The sequence below is a fragment of the Oncorhynchus gorbuscha genome, linkage group LG25 (genome assembly GCF_021184085.1).
Source record: "Oncorhynchus gorbuscha isolate QuinsamMale2020 ecotype Even-year linkage group LG25, OgorEven_v1.0, whole genome shotgun sequence".
NCBI classification, from domain to species: domain Eukaryota; kingdom Metazoa; phylum Chordata; class Actinopteri; order Salmoniformes; family Salmonidae; genus Oncorhynchus; species Oncorhynchus gorbuscha.
The window spans coordinates 26,738,867-26,760,641 of record NC_060197.1 but is presented as its reverse complement, the minus strand read 5'-3'; the positions used below and the strand labels follow the sequence as shown (position 1 = coordinate 26,760,641).

The 21,775-nt window shown below is 42.3% G+C and overlaps 1 protein-coding gene, 2 non-coding genes and 1 pseudogene across 3 annotated transcripts; 2 read left to right on the top strand and 2 right to left on the bottom strand.

Moving 5' to 3' along the window:
- Positions 1 to 2,214: 2,214 nt before the first annotated feature.
- LOC124014585 (prefoldin subunit 2-like) lies at positions 2,215 to 10,562 on the top strand. Its single transcript, XM_046329748.1, has 4 exons — positions 2,215 to 2,350; positions 7,702 to 7,790; positions 9,407 to 9,530; positions 10,032 to 10,562. Exons 1-4 carry the CDS (start codon positions 2,270 to 2,272, stop codon positions 10,218 to 10,220), a joined length of 483 nt encoding a protein of 160 aa, XP_046185704.1. The 5' UTR covers positions 2,215 to 2,269; the 3' UTR covers positions 10,221 to 10,562.
- Positions 10,563 to 11,486: 924 nt separating this feature from the next.
- On the bottom strand, positions 11,487 to 11,568 carry trnas-gcu. Its single transcript has one exon. It is a non-coding gene; the product is annotated as a tRNA-Ser (tRNA).
- A 420-nt stretch (positions 11,569 to 11,988) lies between these two features.
- LOC124014404 lies at positions 11,989 to 14,426 on the top strand (annotated as a pseudogene).
- Positions 13,416 to 13,497, bottom strand: trnas-gcu. Its single transcript has one exon. It is a non-coding gene; the product is annotated as a tRNA-Ser (tRNA).
- Positions 14,427 to 21,775: the final 7,349 nt, after the last annotated feature.

Genomic DNA, 21,775 nt, shown 5'->3' with positions numbered 1-21,775 from the left:
GTAGAAAGTGTAAGCAGAGATAGTTGAAGACAGGAGGAGGAATGTAAGTGAATGAAGGTCGAAGTATCGGAGGTGGTAGGTGTGGTGAAGTTCTCGGCACCCGAGGCTTGCACCGATGGTCAGGATAAAGATGAGTCTATGACAGTAGGCGTGAAGGTTTTTGAAAAAGTGGACCCTTGCCTTTTGGCTGATCCATCTGAGGTTTCAGGGTGAGTGAAAATAGAGTTGGGTGCTGTGGAATTGGTGAGGGGAACCTAAACTGGTCTTGTGATAATTGTATGTGTTTCTGCTGGTCAGAGGGAGCAGGCTCTCCGTGTTAAATGAATGGGGGCAAAAGATTGTTTTGCTCTCAAGAAAAGGGCACCATTGAAAGGAGTGATTACTTTGGTAGCGGTAAATGTGAAAGTTGTTTGGTGCGACGCAGACAGGTTGGTGTGAGTGGAGGAACAGAAGAGTCCTTGTTTATTATTTTGAGTTTTGATGTTGTCTTTGCCCAACAAAGTGATGTTAGGATATTTAAGTTATACTGTACGAGCTTTTATCCCGACTACATTACGTTGTTACAGGTACCAAGCTTATGGGCATGTGGCAGCAGTGTGTAGGAGGGAGGTTCCTAAGTGTGAGAAGTGTGCAGAAGGTGAAGGGGTTAAACAAAGGCCTCATACCTTCTAAAAGGTTAATAAATTGTGTTATGATAAACCTTAAGGTCTCCTCTTAGGAGACATCTGTGTGTGTGTGTTTACACCTGTTTTGAGTGTTGTGCCCTTCAGACACTATCAGAAGGCTGAAACCGCCTACGCTCATACTCCTCCTATCTGAGCCCCACCGTGGCTGTCTGAGGTTCTGAAAATACGACTGGTTTTCTGAGAACACAAGGCTGCCTCAGGCCTGATGAAAACAGTTCACCTTGTTATGACCCTATACTTGTGATGAAAGGTCAAGTTTTGGTCAAACACACTTCTGAGATTTTAATTGCTGATAAGATGCTGCTGTCAGGGGAGGTTAGATTTATTATAATGTAGTTGCCAGAGAAAGTCACGCAAGGGGAACTGGGGAGGCTATGTAAGTTACAGGATGTCTTAGACACTTTGCAGAACCTTGGTAGAGCTATCGTATACTGTACTCTGTACCAACTTCTGCCTACACTTGTATTACTAAAGGAGAATTGTAATACTTAAACAAAGAGTCTGTGTTTCCTTTCCACTACCAATATATATACGATTGATAATTATATAGAATTGATCATCTGTTGACGGAATTGACCAACAAAAGGCATGAGACAAAGGAATGTGTAGTATTGGGGAAAGTAGGGGTATGTATTCATTGTAGGGATGACCATGGGGCTGGGGATCAGAAATGTCCCGTGCGAGAGAGGCAGGTTGAGGTTTCCAGGGTTAGAGTAATGCAGAAGTTGTCATATGCTGAGGCAGTGAAGAAAGTAGAGGAAATGGATCAAGGGGGAGGGATCCTGAGAGGAGTGGTGTGAGTAGGAGATCTGTACCAATACAGAGGGATAAACCAACAAGTGATATATGTTTCAGTAAGATTGGATTTGAGCATTTATAGTAATGGTTATCAACTGTACAGCAGGGATAGAACGCAAGTCGCAGAAAATCGAGGTTGTGGTGGCAGCTTCAGAGAGGTATTTGGGTGTGCGAGACTTGACATCAGAAGAGTTACAGGGTGTGTTAAGTGGCGGTGTCCCATTCATTCAGGCTGTTGGCCTGAAGTATAACTAAATTAATTTAAATAGTGGAGTATGGTATTTATTATATATTTTTTGTGAGTGTAGTGTAAGATGGTAGGGTATTTGTTGAATTTTCTTTTTTTGTAAAACTTTTTTTTTTAAAGCGAAGTATAAGGGAGTTATACTCCAGTCAAGTATGTGGCAGTAATGCAACATTTATTGGATGCCAACCACCGTTAAACCCCATTGAAGAAGAAGCGTCTGCTTCCGCTATCTTTTCCTAATTCCTAACAGGCATCACATTAGACAGCTCAATATGGTAAACTTGGATGTCACTAGCTATTACAGCCACAAAGTTGAAATAGGATATATCGTAAAAATGTATGAAAACAAAATAATATTTTTTGTCATAATTTAAGGTTAGGATTTGGTATAAGGTTAACAGTGTGGTGAAGGTTAGGGTTAGATTTAAAATCTGATTTAAGAGACATTTTAGAAATAGGCTGGGTTTATCCATTTGTGGCTGTGGTAACTAGTGACGAGTTTGGGCCCTCAGCCCACTAGCAGCGGCACCTTTCCAAGATGGCAGCCAACAGTAGCAGCACGGTTAGCAAACCCAGCAACAGTACCGGGGGGAAACAGTCAGGGCCGTCGGCCGAGCAGGTATCGTCACTCCGTATCAGAATATTCATGATTTGTTAGCAAATGCTTTTTAATCGTTGAGGACTGAGATACAAACCCGGATTTGTCAGTCACGCATCCAACTAGTTAATGCTAACAGTAACGTTAGCGTACGTTAACTCGCTCCCTCACCATGGTCTGCTTCCTACTCGCGTGTTCCTCAACTGAGGTTTCATAATTTAGAAGAAAATATGGTGACGTTATAGGTCGTATTGATTCACAACAATATCTCTTGACATTGGGTTAATAATGTTAGCTAACTGCAATCTGTCAGTCTGACTAGGTTTCTCTGGATTTAGCTTAGCCATACGAACTTCAGGGGGAACGTCTGAAAAAGGGAATGATTGTGCTCTTCGAGCAGATAAGATGCTATTTCTGCCTGTCACTGTTAGTGCGTCCCTCTACCTTGTCTACCAGTGTATGGCTCCAGACTAACATTTTCCCCAGGTGCCACATTTTTTTAGTTGGTGGCACCAGCCAATGATTTCAATATTGTCTGAGGATTGCGATTACTAAATGTTGCGCCGACTACATCAAACACATTTATATTTGTCACGTACCAAATACAAATGGGGTAAACTTTACCGCAGGGGTATCAAACATACAGCCCGTGGGAAGGTTCCAGCCTGCAAGGCCTGAAATTATAATGGACCTAAATTCAGAGTTTGACTGTCCACTTCTCTAATCATCACTAGACAGTCGGGGAGAATGGGAAATTCCAACAACGATGGATAGAGGACTATATTTTGCTAATTTTGACAGACGGGAATTATTTTTTTTAAATCATTAGAGCTCTGGCACTGATCAGGCCTGGCTCGCAGTCGACGTTCCAATTCATCACGAAAGGTTGAGGTCAGATCTCCGTGTAGGCTAGTCAAGTTCTTCCACGCTGATCTCAACAAACTATTTCTGTATGGATCTTGCTTTCTGTATGGACCTCTGTTGCTCCTAGTTTCCACTTCACAGTAACAGCACTTACAGTTGACCGGGGCAGCTCTAGCAGGGCAGATATTTGACTCACTGACTTGTTGGAAAGGTGGCTTCCTATGACGGTGCTACGTTCAAAGTCACTGAGCTCCTCAGTAAGGCTATTCTACTGCCATTGTTTGTCTATGGAGATTTCATGGCTGTGTGCTCGATTTTATACACCTGTCAGCAACGGGTGTGACTGAAATAACCGAATACACTAATTTGAAAGGGTGTCCACATACTTGTGTAAATAGTGTATACGGGTGCACCAATACTATAGATTTGGCTGATAAAAAAAACAATAGCGATATTTTTACATTTTAGCTGCCTTTTAAGCATTCTAGTACAGTTAAATAGCGAACACAAACACACACACGGACGCAGCGGTGTAAGGCACTGCATCTCAGTGCAAGAGGCATTACTACAGTCCCTGGTTAGAATCCAGGCTGCATCAAATCCGGCCATGATTGGGAGTCCCATTGGCCAGAGCACAATTGACCCAGCGTTGCCGGGGTAGGCCGCCATTGTAAATAATCATTTATTAACTGACTTCCCAATTAAATAAAGGTTACACACACAACACCGACCAAAAAGTTATTTTGTTGGCATTTACATATGTCCCGATTACCAGTAAAACATAATCAAAACCTTTTACTTTCACTTTCTTGCTGTGCTGTTTCATTTGTTCAGTCGTTTCATTCTCAACCAGGATTTCATTGTATATGTCAAATAGTGAAGTTTCAGCTCTGTCTGTCCGTGGCAGGGATTCCAAAGCCATGACCGAGGGTATCACGTCTTCTGCAGCCGCAGTTGAGCTCATTTCTCCAGTCAGTTCTTCGAATGGCGCTAGGAGTGTGTTCTGCTTCCAGGTTTCAAACATGTTCCCAATTATCATTGAGTTGAAGCAGCAGTATGAGAACCAGCACATTCTTGAGCATGCAATCCGGCTTTAGTACAAAATCCTTTTCGACCCACTGTGCTGTCAGACTCTGCATACTCATGGGGCTGACATTGCTGGTCCAAATGTCAGTTGTGATGCCCATAGCAAGTAGCATAATGAATTCCATGACCTTTTTTACGTTACAGCTTTATTCTAAAATGGATTTTAAAAATCTACACACAATACCCTATAATGACAAAGCAAAAACAGGTTTGTAGAAATGTATGCAAATCTATTATAAATAAACAGAAATGAAATTGACCTCAGGAGGCCTCCTTTAGAATGAAGTTTCTCTACATTTTTATGAATGAACAAAAAATTAATCTGAAATGTCTTGAGTCTAAATGTTAAATCCCTTTTTGTTTTTGCAAGCCTAAATAATTCAGGAGTAAAAATGTGCTGAAATTGCATGGACTTCCTGTGCAATAATAGTGTGACTACCTAATCTTTGTACCCCACACATACAATTATCTGTAAGGTCAGTGAATTTCAAACAGATTCAACCACATACCAGGGAGGTTTTAGCTAAGGAAAGCACATGTAAAAATCAGAGGAAAACCTGGTTGTCTGCTTTTCACCAGACACTGGGAGACAAATTCACCTTTCTGCAGGACAATAACCTAAAACATAAGGCCAAATCTACACTGGAGTTGCTTACCGAGATGACTGAGATGACCTGCAAATTGTGATGTCCAAAATAGAGGTCGACGGATTATGATTTTTCAACGCCGATGCCGATTATTGGAGGACCAAAAAAGCCGATACTGATTAATCGGCCGATTTTTTTTAATAAAACATTTTTATTTAAAAAACTATATTTTTTGTAATGACAATTACAACAATACTGAATTAACACTTATTTTTAATTTAATATAAAAAAATCAATCAAATCAATTCGGCCTCAAATAAATAATGAAAAATTTTCAATTTGGTTTAAATAATGCAAAAACAAAGTGTTGGAGAAGAAAGTAATATGTGCCATGTAAAAAAAACTAACGTTTAAGTTCCTTGCTCAGAACATGAGCACATATGAAAGTTGGTGGTTCCTTTTAACATGAGACTTCAATATTCCAAGGCAAGAGGTTTTAGGTTGTAGTTAATTTAGTATTTATAGGACTATTTCTCTCTATACCATTTGTATTTCATATACCTTTGACTATTGGATATTATTATAGGCACTATAGTATTGCCGGTGTAACAGTGTAGCTTCCGTCCCCCTCCTCGCCCCTACCTGGGCTTGAACCAGGAACACATCGACAACAGCCACACTCGAAGCATCGTTACCCATCGCTCCACAAAAGCCACAGCCCTTGCAGCGCAAGGGGAATAACTACTCCAAATCTGAAAGCGAGTGAAGTTTGAAACAGTATTAGCGCACACCCAGCTAACTAGCTAGCCATTTCACATTGGTTACACCAGCCATTAGGATGATAGGCTTGAAGTCATAAACAGCGCAATGCTTGATGCACAACGAAGAGCTGCTGGCAAAACGCACGAAAGTGCTGTTTGAATGGATGATTACGGGCCTGCTGCTGCTCAGTCAGACTGCTCTATCAAATCAGACTTAATTATAACATAACACACAGAAATACGAGCCTTTGGTCATTAATATGATCGAATCCGGAAACTATCATTTCGAAAACAAAACGTTTATTATTTCAGTGAAACACGGAACTGTTCAGTATTTTATCTAACGGGTGGCATCCCTCTAAGTCTAAATATTCTTGTTACATTGCACAACCTTCAATCTATGTCATAATTATGTAAAATTCTGGCAAATTACTTCGCAATGAGCCAGGCAGCCCAAACTTGCATATACCCTGACTCTGCGTGCAATGAATGCAAGAAAAATGACACAATTTCACCTGGTTAATATTGCCTGCTTAACTGGATTAGTAGTTATAACTAGCGATTATGATTGATTGCTTTTTATAAGATAAGTTTAATGCTAGCTAGCAATTGACCTTGGCTTCTACTGCATTCGGGTAACAGGCAGATTACTCGTGGGGTGCAATTGTTAGAGCGTTGGACTAGTTAACTGTGCGGTTGCCAGATTGGAACCCCTGAGCTGACAAGGTGAAAATCTGTCGTTCTGCCCCTGAACAAGGCAGTTAACCCACGGTTCCTAGGCAGTCATTGAAAATAAGAATGTGTTCTTAACTGACTTGTCTAGTTAAATAAAAGGTATAACGTTTTTTTTAATTAAAAAAATAATCGGAAATCAGCGCCCCAAAAATACCGATTTCCGATTGTTATGAAAACGTTAAATCGGCCCTAATTAATCGGCCATTCGATTAATCGGTAGACCTCTTGTCCAAAACAACATTGCAGTTGCAGCCTACAACTAAAATGAGGCCTATGCAATCGCAATGGCCAATGCGCTTTTCGTGCGCTCTGTATATCAACGGCATATGAAATTCAAATGGTAAAATAGTTACTATTGACCAACAAATTTAGAGTTGAGAAATAAGACCTACAGAAAGCTGAGAACCTTCTCTCTCTTAACTGTGACAACAGGATAGCTTTGTTTTCCCCTGCACATTTTAAAATGTCATACAATCGGAACACTTTAAGTGGCTCGCTCTACACCGCAGCAGGGCCCCAGTGATACAGGCACCTGGGCAGGCAGACACTTTCATTACAGGAGTCATGAGTATAATGTACTTTTACAGTTTGACCTAAGTCATGGTTTTAGCCTCCTAAAAAATGGGTCGTTTTGAGTGAGGCGACCATGTAGAATGTGCAGCTCGCACCGATGTGACCAGTTAAATGTTTTATTCGCACAGCTAAGTACAACGGTCACTTAATGCGACTAAATGGTTGCAGTCTGGAGTCCTGCAGTGTCAGACACAAAACAGCATTAGTAACTAATGCAGTCAGTTTTTTTTAAATTACAAAAACTACTAGCTATTGCATTTACTCATAACGAATCAACACATGGTCTAATGATATTTCATAGTCCAGGTAGGCCTATATAACGAGGCTCTTTGCAAATATGTTCAATCTAATGTAAGTTGAGAAATCTGTGTGTATTGTGGCTGGTAGAGCATGGTGCTTGCAAGGCTAGGGTTGTGTGTTCGATTCCAACTAGGACCCCCCTACAAAAATGTATGCGTGCACTACTGTAAGAGGGTTTTTACACTGACTAAACTTGTAGCCTTCCATTTGTTTATTTTGTCATTTAGCAGACGCTGTTATCCAGAGCAATTAATGTTAAGTGCCTTGCTGAAGGGCAGATGGACAGATTTTTCACCTAGTCGGCTCAGATTCAAACCAGCGACCTTTCGGTTACTAGCCCCAATGCTCTTAACCGTAGGTCACCAAATAAAATTTAAGTCATTTGACTAAATTGTCTGCTTAATGGCATTTTATTCTTCTTATTATGAGTGAATGTTTGATTTTATGTATTCGATGTGTCTGACAGGTCGTGGCTGCATTCCAGAGGATGCGCACGGAGCAGCGCAGCATGGCCTCCAAGGCTGCAGAGTTGGAGATGGAGATCAATGAGCATAGGTAACTAGCTCTAGTTAGTGTGACCTGCTTCAGTAGATACTCAGTTTTAGTTCTTTCTCTTCCATAGGCACGGGAAGTAGTTGGGGGGGAATGGCCCTAGCCCTCACCCTCTGATCCAACAGGTCCCAGACGTGCTCAATGGGATTGAGATCCGGGCTCCTCGCTGGCCATGGCAGAACATTGACATTCCTGTCTTGCAGGAAATCTCTCACAGAAATAGCACTATGGCTGGTGGCATTGTCATGCTGGAAGGTCATGTCAGGATGAGCCTACAGGAAGGGTACCACATGAGGGAGGTGGATGTCTTCCCTGTAACGCACAGCGTTGAGATTGCCTGTAATGACAACAATCTCAGTCCGATGATGCTGAGACATACCGCCACAGACCATGATGGACCCTCCACCTCCAAATCGATCCCGCTCCAGAGTACAGGCCTCGGTGTAACGCTCATTCCTTCAACGATAAACGCGAATCCGACTATCACCCCTGGTGAGACAAAACCGCAACTCGTCAGTGAAGAGCACTTTTTGCCAGTCCTGTCTGGTCCAGTGACGGTGTGTTTGTGCCAATAGGCGACGTTGTTGCCGGTGATGTCTGGTGAGGACCTGCCTTACAACAGGCCTACAAGCCCTCAGTCCAGTCTCTCAGCCTATTGAGGACAGTTTGAGCACTGATGGAGGGATTGTGCATTCCTGGTGTAACTCGGGCAGTTGTTGCCATCCTGTACTTGTCCAGCAGGTGTGATGTACCGATCCTGTGCAGGTGTTGTTACACGTGGTCTGCCACTGTGAGAAGGATCAGCTGTCCGTCCTGTCTCCCTGTAGCGCTGTCTTAGGCGTCTCACAGTATGGACATTACAATTGATTGCCCTGGCCACATCTGTAGTCCTCATACCTCCTTGCAGCATGCCTAAGACACGTTTACACAGATGAGCAGGAACCTTGGGCATCTTTTCTTTCCTCCCCAGAGTCAGTAGAAAGGTTTCATTAGTGTCCTGAGTTTTCATAACTGTGACCTTAATTGCCTACCGTCTGTCAGCTGTTAAAGACCGTTCCACAGGTGTATGTTCATTAATTGTTTATGGTTCAAGCATGGGAAACAGTGTTTAAACCATTTACAATGAAGATCTGTGAAGTTATTTGGATTTTTATGAATTATCTTTGAAAGACAGGGTCCTCAAAAAGGGACGTTTATTTTTTTGCTGAGTTTAGTAAAGGCCCAGTGCGCTACTTCTGTGCAAAAATCTTATTTCAAAAATAAAATATACTTTATTCAGATTTTTCCGGGGTTGCTGCAGCATATCCCTACTTCCCGCGGCTATGCTTACTTCAGACATTTTACTATTACCACTACCAATTCACTCACTGTTCACCTTAGTGGACATAACCAAAAAGAGGAATAATCATTGTTCAGTCTAAGGTGTTAGAGATGAGATTCTGAGACTTGGGGTGAATCTCAAGTCTTCCCTGGAGTCCTCTCTTCTCATCTCCCTTACAACATACATTGGAGGAGAAGGTATGAGGGGAGGAACCTTATCTTCTCTTCCCATGTGTATTGAGAAAGAGGATAAGTTTCACCCTTGTTACTTTCCTTTGACAAATTCCCTCTTTTCTCAGCCTAGTCATTGAGACCCTAAAAGACGTAGACCCAACAAGGAAGTGCTTCCGGCTGGTGGGTGGGGTGCTCGTGGAGAGGACAGTTAAGGAAGTCTTACCAGCTCTGGAAAGCAATAAAGAACAGGTAACATTTTTATTCTGGCTTGCTCTTTTGGGTATGATTCAGGTTACTGTAAAACACTGAAAAGTGCTGGTGTAAAATGGGAATTCCAAAATAATTGTGATTGATGGTAAGATGCCATGAATATGTCAATATGTATGCGATGTGGTGGCCATTGGCTGTAGTCCGACTGGTGAGGTAAACTCGCTTGGAAGTGTTTTTAATAGAGGAAACAGACTTGAGCAACTAACGAGTGTACTTATACAGCAAGTGAACGTCCTATCGCCTCTGACCAGAATATCGGGAGTCATTTTCTTTTCATTTCTTAATGATTCTTCTACATGTTGAATCGTTACCGTTCGTCGACACACAGCAGGTAATCTACTGCAAAATACTGATGTTCGTTATGGTGCGAGGCTATGGTACCAAGGCTGTAGGTTGTTGCAGTACTATCCTATACAACTAAATCACTACTGGTCAGACATTATATGATTAATGATTTGCTTTTCCCTCATTTCCTTACAGATCTCAAAGATTGTAGAATCCCTCAACACACAGATGCAGTCGAAAGGCCGGGAGCTCACAGAGTACCGGGAAAAATACAACATCCGATTGGTGGGAGAAGGGGAGGAAGGCCAGGGCAAATCTGCAGCGTCCTCCAATGGGGGCGAAGGGAGCGCGTCTAAAGGCGGTGCCGGCGTTCTAGTTTCGTAGCTTTGTGAAAAAGCTTTAGTAAAATAGGAAATTGTGCAGAATGCCATCAAGCATTGAGTCAGCACAGACCCCGAAAGGCATTTCAAGGGCCCGAGTTTTACGAATGTCTTGCATGAAACCAATGTTACAAGGGCCAGATTCTCAAGACCATTCAATTGAGATAAATGAAGCGTGTTATTGAATCCTTTTCACCTATAGTTAAACAAAACTTAAGCCAACAATTTACTTACTCTGGTTTATTTTCTCTTCAGACATGAACAAGCCTTTCGCCTTTTACTCGAGGCAGTGTTTCATTCTTACGGTATGATAGTTGTATTAAACAACATGCCTTCTTGATGACCATATATTGTCTGTCACATTTATTTGATGTTTATTAATACTGTCATATTTCAATGTACATTATGATTTTGTTGGTGTTTTGTCTTTGAGAGGTTTGTCTCTGGCATGCCATAGAACAACACATGCAAAAGGAATGCCAATCTGATTGGGAAAGCACTGTTCACTGCATCATTTTAATCTGTTTTGGAAAGAAACCTTGCTCTGAGCATCAGTTTTAGATAACATAAATACAAGTCCCAAATGGCACCCTATTTCCTACATAAGTGCACTAATTTTGAGAGGATACGGTGCCATTTGGGACAGACTTCCAGTCTGATACAGTACTAGTCTTAAGTGCCCCCAAAGGATCTGAAGTACACTGTCCTAGCCTATATTAACTTTCACTGTGTAGTTTTGTGAATATATATATTTTTTTTCATGTTAGGAATACAAATAATAATTTAAATAATACATAATATATATCATTCAGTCCATATGGTTTGCTAGTCACTGTTTTAGGCTGTTTTTGAGCTGGCCTGTCAGCAGTCTTATACTGTGGGGACCATTTCATGGGTGAAGATCTACCTGGATGACGTCTTCCGATGCACTGGTCTCAACAAAGGACATTCCTACCAGCTGTCATAAACGACAGTGCTATGGCATGCCATCCTCTGGAGCAGTAAGCTATAGAGTACCCCAAAAACAGCACACGATAGTGTATCGTGTGGGGCACGACTGGACAATAAATATGGTTTGAACGTTTTTGTTTCTTCCTTGTGACTTTGTATTCGAGCAAGAAAGTGTGAATTTGATGTGGTTATTAGGCGGGGTTTCAGTTTTGACCAATATCATTTTCTACACACACGGAGGAGGATATTTGGCCAGATACTGTTCACTCTAACTGGCTAACGGACACCACTTCTGTTCCTGAGATAGGAAAAGATTTGTCGACGAGGATGGGATTCGAACCCACGCGTGCAGAGCACAATGGATTAGCAGTCCATCGCCTTAACCACTCGGCCACCTCGTCCTCTGAGGCACAGCATAAGCCAAAACCCCTATTTATCTTAAACTTAAGGGGGGTATTTGGGTTATGCTAGCAAACCAAATAGCATATTTGAGCATGCAGTTGTTCGCTGCAAACACAATAAATTGTCCATTTTATGTCGAACTAGCTAGCTACGTGCCCTTCTATACTAGGGTTTGTGGTAGAAAAGCGGAGACGTGCACCACAACAAGGTTGTCACTAATTACCACAGCCACAAAGTCATAAACGCAGTCTATTTATACAATGTATCTGCTTAAAATCTGATTTTAAACTGAACCACAACCACACTGCTTACCTTATGTCAAAATAAATTATGACCAAAAAGCACGTTGTTGTTTTCATTCATTTTTACGATATAGTCAACTTTGTGGATGTGCTATCTAGTGGAAACCCCACCATTCTCAAAATGTTTTTTTAATGCTATGAGATTGACAAAACCGCATATCATCAAATATGAAGAAGGCCCGTGCAATGATTTCTCGACTGAAAATCTTATCGAATCCTACGGCAGCACTGTGTGATTTCAACGGCACGAGACAGTCGAGGAGAGCCCCCCATAAATAAATTCCGAAATCAGCTCCGTGTAAGTAGTTAGCCACCTAGCAGTGGTCAATTTTATACCTGGGGCATGTTCCTAAAGGATTTTGCTGTATGTGGTGTACATGCAGTGCCCGGGAATACATTACTATAAGGAATGTTCCGTGTTTAAGTTGTTGCTCTGGTAATGGTAGCAGTCTTGCAACTGAAGCAGCAGCGCTACCGATACTAGGAGCTTTTCCGGAGCTCTGGCAAGAAAAATGGAAACTCTGAGAAAAACTCACGGGAAGAGTCTATATTTGATGCCAGCGGGAAATACCGTGTGTACAATAACTTGATCAACAGCGATTTCTCCACCAATCAGAAGAATGGAACGGATGCAAGCTTGCACAAATTGGCCTTAGCAACGCACACATCCATCAACAACTTGCATCCCCTGGACTCTTTGGTGGAACGTTGGCAGAACCCTCTCTCTGTGGCCATTTTCGCACATGGGCAAGATGCCACATTTGCCACAGCCCTGGTCTACACCCTCAGCATCTTCTGCCCTCAGTGGACTTCCACACAGTGTGCCACTCCGGGAAGATGGCGAGTTTCCCTGAGCAGGAACGGGAGCATTTTGCAGGTCTGGAGGATTGTGCCGCTGTGTTCGCCAGGCTGGAGACAAATACCAGAACTATGCCATCGGGGGTAAGGCCTCCTATCCAAACAACCAATCATTCGCCAGCGGCGTAATGGAAGCCAACTACATCCTGTTCATCGACATGGCACCAGTGCCGACCTCCACCAGCAGTTCCTGCCGCTGGTCATGAGACGTGAACCTGCTACAGACGAGGTCATCGTCCTGCATGCCTTTGAGATCTGCCATGTACACAAGATGCCTGCCACCAAGTCGGAGCTGGCACAGCTGTACCAGGTGGGAGAGGTGCAGCCCTTCTATGAGGTTCCGTACCCACAGTGCCAGGCCCCCACCAACTACTCCCAGTGGGTGAACAGACATAGCCAAGGATTGGGGCCCCTGGACGTGACCTATACATTATCCTGGGTGGACCCCTGGGAGCCCTTCTACATTGGGCCCCACACTGTGCCCCTGTACGACGGCTTCAGGCAGTATGGCTTTAACCGCATCAGCCAGGAATGTATTGTATGGATAAAAGTGGCCAGTTACTCACAGTGCGGAGGGGACGCGACAGGTGTGTGTGTGTGGTTGAAAACAGTTAGTACTACATTACATTATGAACAGATACTGCAGAGATTATTATTATGTATAATATACATAAACAAAGATTTGTCGACGAGGATGGGATTCGAACCCACGCGTGCAGAGCACAATGGATTAGCAGTCCATCGCCTTAACCACTCGGCCACCTCGTCCTCTGATTCACACCATTAGCCAAAACCCCATCACACCCCATTACTACTGTCATGAATTTATTTGGGTTATGTTACCCGAGAGTGCATTTTCATGAGAGTGCAAGCAAACCAAATAGCACATTTGAACATGCAGTTGTTTGCTACGAACACAATAAATGTTCCAGAAGGGCAGTAGCTAGCTACGTGCCCTTCTATACTAGGGTTTGTGGTAGAAAAGCCTTGAAGTGCGCCACAAGGTCGTCACTAGTTACCCCAGCCACAAAGTCATAAACCCCGTCTATTTATACAATGTATCTGCTTAAAATCTGATTTTAAACTGAACCATAACCACACTGCTTACCTTATGTCTACCTTTAACATCAAAATAAATTATGGCCAAAAAGCATGTTTTTGTTTTCATTAATTTTTACGATTTATAGTCAACTTTGTGGATGTGCTATCTAGTGGAAACCCCACCATTCTCCAGCGTTGGAATCAGCGTTGGATCACTTCTCCCTAAGTACAGGCTAGGTGTTGATTTGGAGTTCAGCATTCCTATGAGTTCACACGACTTCCGTCCAGCAAGAAATCAACAAATTACCAACTGCACTACAACATAAACATGAAATGATCACTGGTCCCTGAATTTCTGCTCATTTGTCCAAGTCGGTCATCCACTAGATGGCAATAGTAGACACTTGACTGTAAGGTTTTCACATCATCATCATAATCAGCATTACCTATGCATTGACAGTGAGGGTGGGCCTGTCATTTCTAGTGCCTGCTGAAGACCACAATTGTTTTTGTAAATAGACTCATTGTTCTATAGAAGCTGGGTTTGGTTGACACTCCCATATTTACATTTACATTTAAGTCATTTAGCAGACGCTCTTATCCAGAGCGACTTACAAATTGGTGCATTCACCTTATGACATCCAGTGGAACAGTCACTTTACAATAGTGCATCTAAAACTTAAGGGGGGGGGGTGAGAGGGATTACTTATCCTATCCTAGGTATTCCTTAAAGAGGTGGGGTTTCAGGTGTCTCCGGAAGGTGGTGATTGACTCCGCTGTCCTGGCGTCGTGAGGGAGTTTGTTCCACCATTGGGGGGCCAGGGCAGCGAACAGTTTTGACATAGAGAGATGTATGTCGTGGGAAAGAGTGACAGGTGTTTTGAGTCTATTTCATGGAAATGGTTACTTATTTATTAAAGGATTGGAGTTGTAATGGTTTGCATTTGTTTGAAGTACAAGTAGTTAATATTATGAACACATACAGTTGAAGTCGGAAGTTTACATACACCTTAGCCAACTACATTTAATCTCAGTTTTTCACAATTCCTGACATTTAATAATTCTGTTTTAGGTCAGTTAGGATCACCACTTTATTTTGATAATGTGAAATGTCAGATTAATAGTAGAGTGAATGATTTATTTCAGCTTGTATTTCATTCATCACATTCCCTGTGGGTCAGACGTTTACATACACTCAATTAGTATTTGGTAGCATTGCCTTTAAATTGTTTAACTTGGTTCAAACATTTCAGGTAGCCTTCAACAAGCTTCCCACAATAAGTTGGGTGAATTTTGGCCCATTCCTCCTGACCGTGCTGGTGTAACTGAGTCAGGTTTGTAGGGCTCCTTGCTCGCACACGCTTTTTCAGTTCTGCCCACAAATGTTCTATGGGATTGAGGTCAAGGCTTTGTGATGGCCACTCCAATACCTTAACTTTGTTGTCCTTAAGCCATTTTGCCACAACTTTGGAAGTATGCTTGGTGTCATTTTCCATTTGGAACACCCATTTGCGACCAAGCTTTAACTTCCTGACTAATCTTGAGATGTTGCTTCAATATATCCACATAATTTTCCTCCTCATGAAGCCATCTATTTTGTGAAGTGCACCAGTCCCTCCTGCAGCAAAGCACCCCCATAACATGATGCTTCACGGTTAGGATGGTGTTCTTCGGCTTGCAAGCCTCCCCCTTTTTCCTCCAAACATAACGATGGTCATTATGGCCAAACAGTTCTATTTCTGTTTCATCAGATCAGAGGACATTTCTCCAGAAAGTACGATCTCTATCCCCATGTGCAGTTGCAAACCGTCGTCTGGCTTTTTTATGGCGGTTTTGGAGCAGTGGCTTCTTCCTTGCTGAGTGGCCTTTCAGGTTATGTCGATATAGGACTCATTTTACTGTGGATATAGATACTTTTGTACCTGTTTCCTCCAGCATCTTCACAAGGTCCTTTGCTGTTGTTCTGGGATTGATATGCACTTTTTGCACTAAAGTACGTTCATCTCTAGGAGACAGAACGCGTCTCCTTCCTGAGTGGTATGACGGCTGCGTCGTCCCATGGTGTTTATACTTGCGTACTATTGTTTGTACAGATGATTGTGGTACCTTCAGGCATTTGGAAATTGCTCCCAAGGATGAACCTTTCTGTTTCTGAGGTCTTGGCTGATTTCTTTTGATTTTCCAATGATGTCAAGCAAAGAGGCACTGAGTTTGTAGGTAGGCCTTGAGATACATCCACAGGTACACCTCCAATCGACTCAAATGATGTCAATTAGCCTATCAGAAGCCTCTAAAGCCATGATATCATTTTCTGAAAATTGTTTAAAGGCACAGTCAACTTAGTGTATGTAAACTTCTGACCCACTGGAATTGTGATACAGTGAATTATAAGTGAAATAATCTGTCTGTAAACAATTGTTGGACAAATTACTTGTGTCGTGCACAAAGTAGATGTCCCAACCGACTTGCCAAAACTATAGTTTGTTAAAAAGAAATTTGTGGAGTGGTTGCCAAAACGGGTTTTAATGACTCCAACCTAAGTGTATGTAAACTTCTGACTTCAACTGTATGTTGTTCTCTTTAGTAGGGATGTCGACAGAGGTCCCGTATGATCCCCTAGGTCACGTCTCAAATGGCACCCTATTCCCTATAGACTACTTGCGGAACAATGGGGTGCCATTTAGGATGTATCCATAGTATTCATCCTGGTTATTTTGCATTGTGAATATATGGTACAGTATTACCATTTTGCATAGCGGTGGTCACTGACTTGTTAGCCCTGTGAAGGACTAAATGTAGCACAGAATAGCCAGAGAACTCTGTTCTCCAACCACTAATAAATAATATTATTTAGTTATTTGGGAGTGAAAAAAAAGATTTGTGGTTGGAAGTTTACATATTCATTGTGATATTTTTCAAATATTAAAATATCCTATTAAAATACAACAAAAACTACAACTTGTTTCTGAAATTACTTTTCATTACATGTTGTATTTTTTGGGGAAAATTAATTGTCTGTCCTATGTTATTACCATTTTTTTTTAAAGTAAAATGTTTTGATCATTTCAGTTGGCATTACTATGAAATGCTTTTGGCACAGATAATTGTGTGTAGTAGCAACTCAACCAAGTAGGAGGCAATGGAGTAAGGTTACCATTGGTAATATGACTTGTCGTGTTGGATCGCAGTTCTTATTCTGTTGAGTCTAAATCAAGTTCCTGAGTACGTCAATCTAGTAGATTTTCATGCTAACCTATGATGATTGGGAAGGAAATCAACAGATTTCTCTCTACATTTCACTAATATTTTGGTGATAGGGGTTGCATATCAGGTTCGGGGTGAATTTAGTTGTCAATTTTAGAAATGTAATTAAAAAGTTGAAAAAAAAACAAATAAAATAGAGCAGTTTCTTTATTCATGATCTCAATTTCTCTCAGATAGGGGTTGCATATCAGGTTCGGGGTGAATTCAGTTGTCAATTTAAGAAATGTAATTAACAAGTAGATTTTTTTTTTTTAATAGGGCATTTTTTTAAAATTCATGATCTCAATTTCTCTGTTTTCAATGAATTCAGTTGTCAATTCAGGAAGTGAAAAATCCACAAATAAAACAATGGGCAATTTTACATTTTTTAATTGACAAATTAAATTTTATCTTTCTTTTAGAGCAAACCATATACAGTGGGGAGAACAGGACAGGTGTCTTTTATACAGGTAACAAGTTCAAACAGGTGCAGTTAATACAGGTAATGAGTGGAGAACAGGAGGGCTTCTTGATGAACAGGTCCTTGAGAGCCGGAATTCTTACTGGTTGGTAGGTGATCAAATACTTATGTCATGCAATAAAATGCAAATTAATTACTTAAAAATCATACAATGTGATTTTCTGGATTTTTGTCTCTCACAGTTGAAGTGTACCTATGATAAAAATTACAGACCTCTACATGCTTTGTAAGTAAGAAAACCTGCAAAATCGGCAGTGTATCAAATACTTGTTCTCCCCACTGTATGTAGTGTGGTGTTGCTCACAACTTGTGAGGACACAACATGTCTCTGGGTTTAAAAGATGTCACTAACTAAACCAATAGAAGCTGACGCCTGGGTTAAAAGGTGATTCGACCTAACATCCTATCTTTTTTAGTAATTAACACGACCTGTTTTGAAGTGAACTCCACAAAGCCCTGTGATCTCATTTATTGAACTTGGTGGTGAGACACGGAAGGGAATAACACGTAATCACTGCTGCTGGGCACTTGGTTCATCATCCCAACACTTTAACTTATTACACCAGTGATCTATCTAAGCAGATACACATCTCGTCCCTGCTCTCTCACTCCAACAACTCTACCTTCAACCATATTAGCAGATTTCCTTTGTCAACATTCTCATCGTAGGGCGTTCTTGTTCTATGTGCCTCTCTTCATCTCACCAGACCAATAACTCGGACTACGTTGTTTATGTTTCTCTTGCGCTTTCCCTCTGCTCCTATTTTTCACTCTTCCTCAGTACGTCACCGTCCCGTCCATGGTGTTTGAGTGGCAGAAGGCAGAGGGGGGAAGGGAGGGGGGGTTACGGGTAAGGAGTGGCATTAAGCAGGTTTGGTGAGGTAAAGTGGGGTTTATCTCGACAGCTTTGGGGAGCTGCAGCTTATTAGGGTCAAGGAGCTTTACGACAAGAGCAATTAGGGCCGGCCTCTGTGTGGAGCTAGCAGGAGGCCTACCACTAGATTGGCTGTGTACAAGGAGAAGAGGAGGCAGAGGAGGGGGATGTATGTGTACCGAGAAAAGACCAGACATGCTGGAGCCCTCGGCCTAGTGGGGCTTTTGAGGGGGGCTTTTTTTGCGGGTCACTTCATGGATGAGAATTGCAGTGAGGTAGCAGTGACCCCAAAACTTCGGAGGACTGGAGAGACCGGTTGCGTCCCAAATGGCACCAATTCCCTTTTGTATGGTGCACTATATAGGAAATAGGATGCCATTTGGGGTGCACCCACAGACAAAGTATTAAGAGCTGAATGACCTTTTGTCTATTGCCACAGCATGTTAAACAGACAGTCATTGAAAATGTTCAGCATTAGGACCTTATTTTGCGCTAATGACGGCTTCCCCTGTTGCTTGACCATCGGAAAGCACTTGACTGGAAATCAATGCCTTTCTTAATTGATTGCCCCTGAGGAGATAAAGTTGTATCGAATTGACTTCAAACGCGTCTCTGTATGTTGGGTTCACTTGAATTATATTACTCTGTAACAAACGATTCAGTACAAGTTAGGTTTACATCCAATTAGCTTCAGATTTGTATGCATATGTAAATATTTGCGAATTCTCCCACCAGTGGTGGGTCTCCATCAAAAGGATATGTTGCAGATAGAAATCAGTGCTTGATGACAACTTCTGTTACTTCATGTACCGAAGAAAAAGAATCAGACCAGCGGAATTTATTGGAAAGGAGCCTGAAGCTCATATCATGCACTTTCACCATCCTGTGAAGTTCAACATCATTTTTTTCATCTACCCGCACTGTATCTGCCAGCTGTTGGCTAGAGAGTACATGCCAAGGCCAGAGTAGGAACATTGAGCTATTTAACGCAACAGTTTCTGTGACAAAACTATCAGTAGAGTTGAAAATGTGGTGGAAACACATTGAACATTTCCCAAAAATTTCGGTACACGGTATTCAAATAATATTTGAGAAGGTCCGGTCACACAAACTTCCTAGGTGGCAAAGGTCCGGATAGATATTTGAATTTATCCGCGTAGTAAGAAACCCCTCGCTACCCATGCGACCCCAAACTGTTCACACGCCTCTTGTTGGCGGAGATAACAGTTCGCAGCTGTAAAGCAAATTTCCTGCAAATCTACACATTTTGCCATGGGGTTAGCCTAGCTTACCTACTTAGCTAACATGGGCAAGTTGATCAACTGGACATTTTTGAATTATATTATTTGATTTATATTATTTGACCGGTTATAAATAGCTGTAAGTGAATGTGATAAAAATAGGAAAACCGCCAATGCACTATTACAACTCCCAACAGCAGAAAGTTCACAGCCAGACTGAGCCCCCCCCAAAAAAAAGAAAACCTGTTTAAAGTCAGGACCCGCGGTCCTTATTGACCCCGTTCTTGATTTGGATCCGGGACCAAGTCTGCCTATTAAGTATGACTGCCCTATACTGTCCAACAAGAACTAGTTGTTGAGTGTTACATGTCTGATGAGTTCACCTGGATTCCACTATGAGGTCAGGTCATGACGATCAACACGTTACAACTTAACTACTTATGAAATGAAATACTTATAAAATAAAACATTTTATGTGAACTCTACAAGCAACTCTCCAATAAAAAAAAGATGCAAAGCAATGTGAAAAGTAGAAACCAAAATGCATTTCAGTGTAAAGGTGAGACATGTTTGTGTCTCAGGGGTGAGAGGAACAGGAACAGGTCACCTCTGGTAACACTTAACACCGGGCAGAGCAGCCTGGACAGAAGTGAGCTGAAACATCCGTTTCACTTAAACGAGTGTGAGCTTATCAGTCATCAATGCCAGCTTTAGGAGCAGGCGACCTGTCTGCTTACGGAACAAGCTCCCACCGATGCATGCATCCAGTTCACTCATGGCCAGTTAAGTCGAGTGTTCTTGGACGCCCTGGCTACCTGCGCTTTAAACGTATCCCGCTAAATACGTCTCCCTTCGCCCTCCACCACCGTGGTACTCAGCTAGCGGTTGCAGTTCTAATAGGACGTGACACCGCCCGGGGGGGTGAAGAAAAATCAGGCCTAATGGATCTAGGTAATCCCTCTCACTGAGCCTCACCAGCGCCTTGCTTATAGCCTCCTCCTTCTCCTTCTCCCACCGTCCTCTTTTATCCTCCCCAGTGCCCAGCGCCTTGCTTGTATACTCCTACCCACCAGGAGAGAACAAACGGACGGGGGCAGGCTGGACAGGGCATCCCCCTCTGACACAGTCGCGCACACACAGTCACACACATACACAAACTCACAGAGTTGCACACACACACACACACACACACACACACACACACACACACACACACACACACACACACACACACACACACACACACACACACACACACACACACACACACACACAACAAGGAACCAGAACCTTGGAGTCGGGAACCCACTGACCAGACACTGACACTAGCCACATAGAGCTAAGTTAAATCTGTCTCCTCGATCAATGAGCTAATGCAAGCTCCTCTATCACAATAATTTAGTAAACAGATGAAGGATGGCATGATGCAATTGGCCTATTGTACTGTGTTTGTAGACTGGCTGCACATTCCCTGGGCCCTCACAGTTTGGCTCCCAGGATCTGCATTAAATCTCAGAGGAGAGGAGCTTATCCATAGTTCTGGTACAGTACACAGTACAGTACATACAGTGATATACAACATGTATTTTCTTATAGGAAAAATCAGAGGAGATCGTTTTAGAAGGAGTTGTTTTTGATTTTTGCCATGGCTTATTTCCACTTATTCTCCATTTCTTGCAATAAATTAATAATAACCATGCTGCAAACAATGTCTCAGAATGTGTGTCTCTCTATGGGCAACTATCAATCAGTCAATCATTAAAGTCTATTCAGTGCTCTAAAGAGTAGTTATAAGCTCAGGTCAGTGTGTATGTAGTGCACTCCTATCAGTACATCTAGGTGACATGAAGGCAGACAAAATTAGCACACAACAAACAAACTTTACTGAGCCTTTAAGCACTCTTAAATAACCATCCTCTACCCTCCATCCCTTCATCCCTCCCCCAGCCCTCACTTTATCCACCTGTCCCTCCCGGGGGGTAATTTGGCGGAGCTGCAGAGTGGCTGGGCTGGGGCAGGCAGGTGGGGCAGGGTGGGACAGGGAGGGGGGGAAGGGTGCTCAATAGAGGTAAGTCACTGAATCAGGAATTAATGAGTATTAAAGTATTAGGTGAGAATAAGTCCTACCTTTTAAGCCCTTTAGCATTCCTAAACAACTCCAATAAC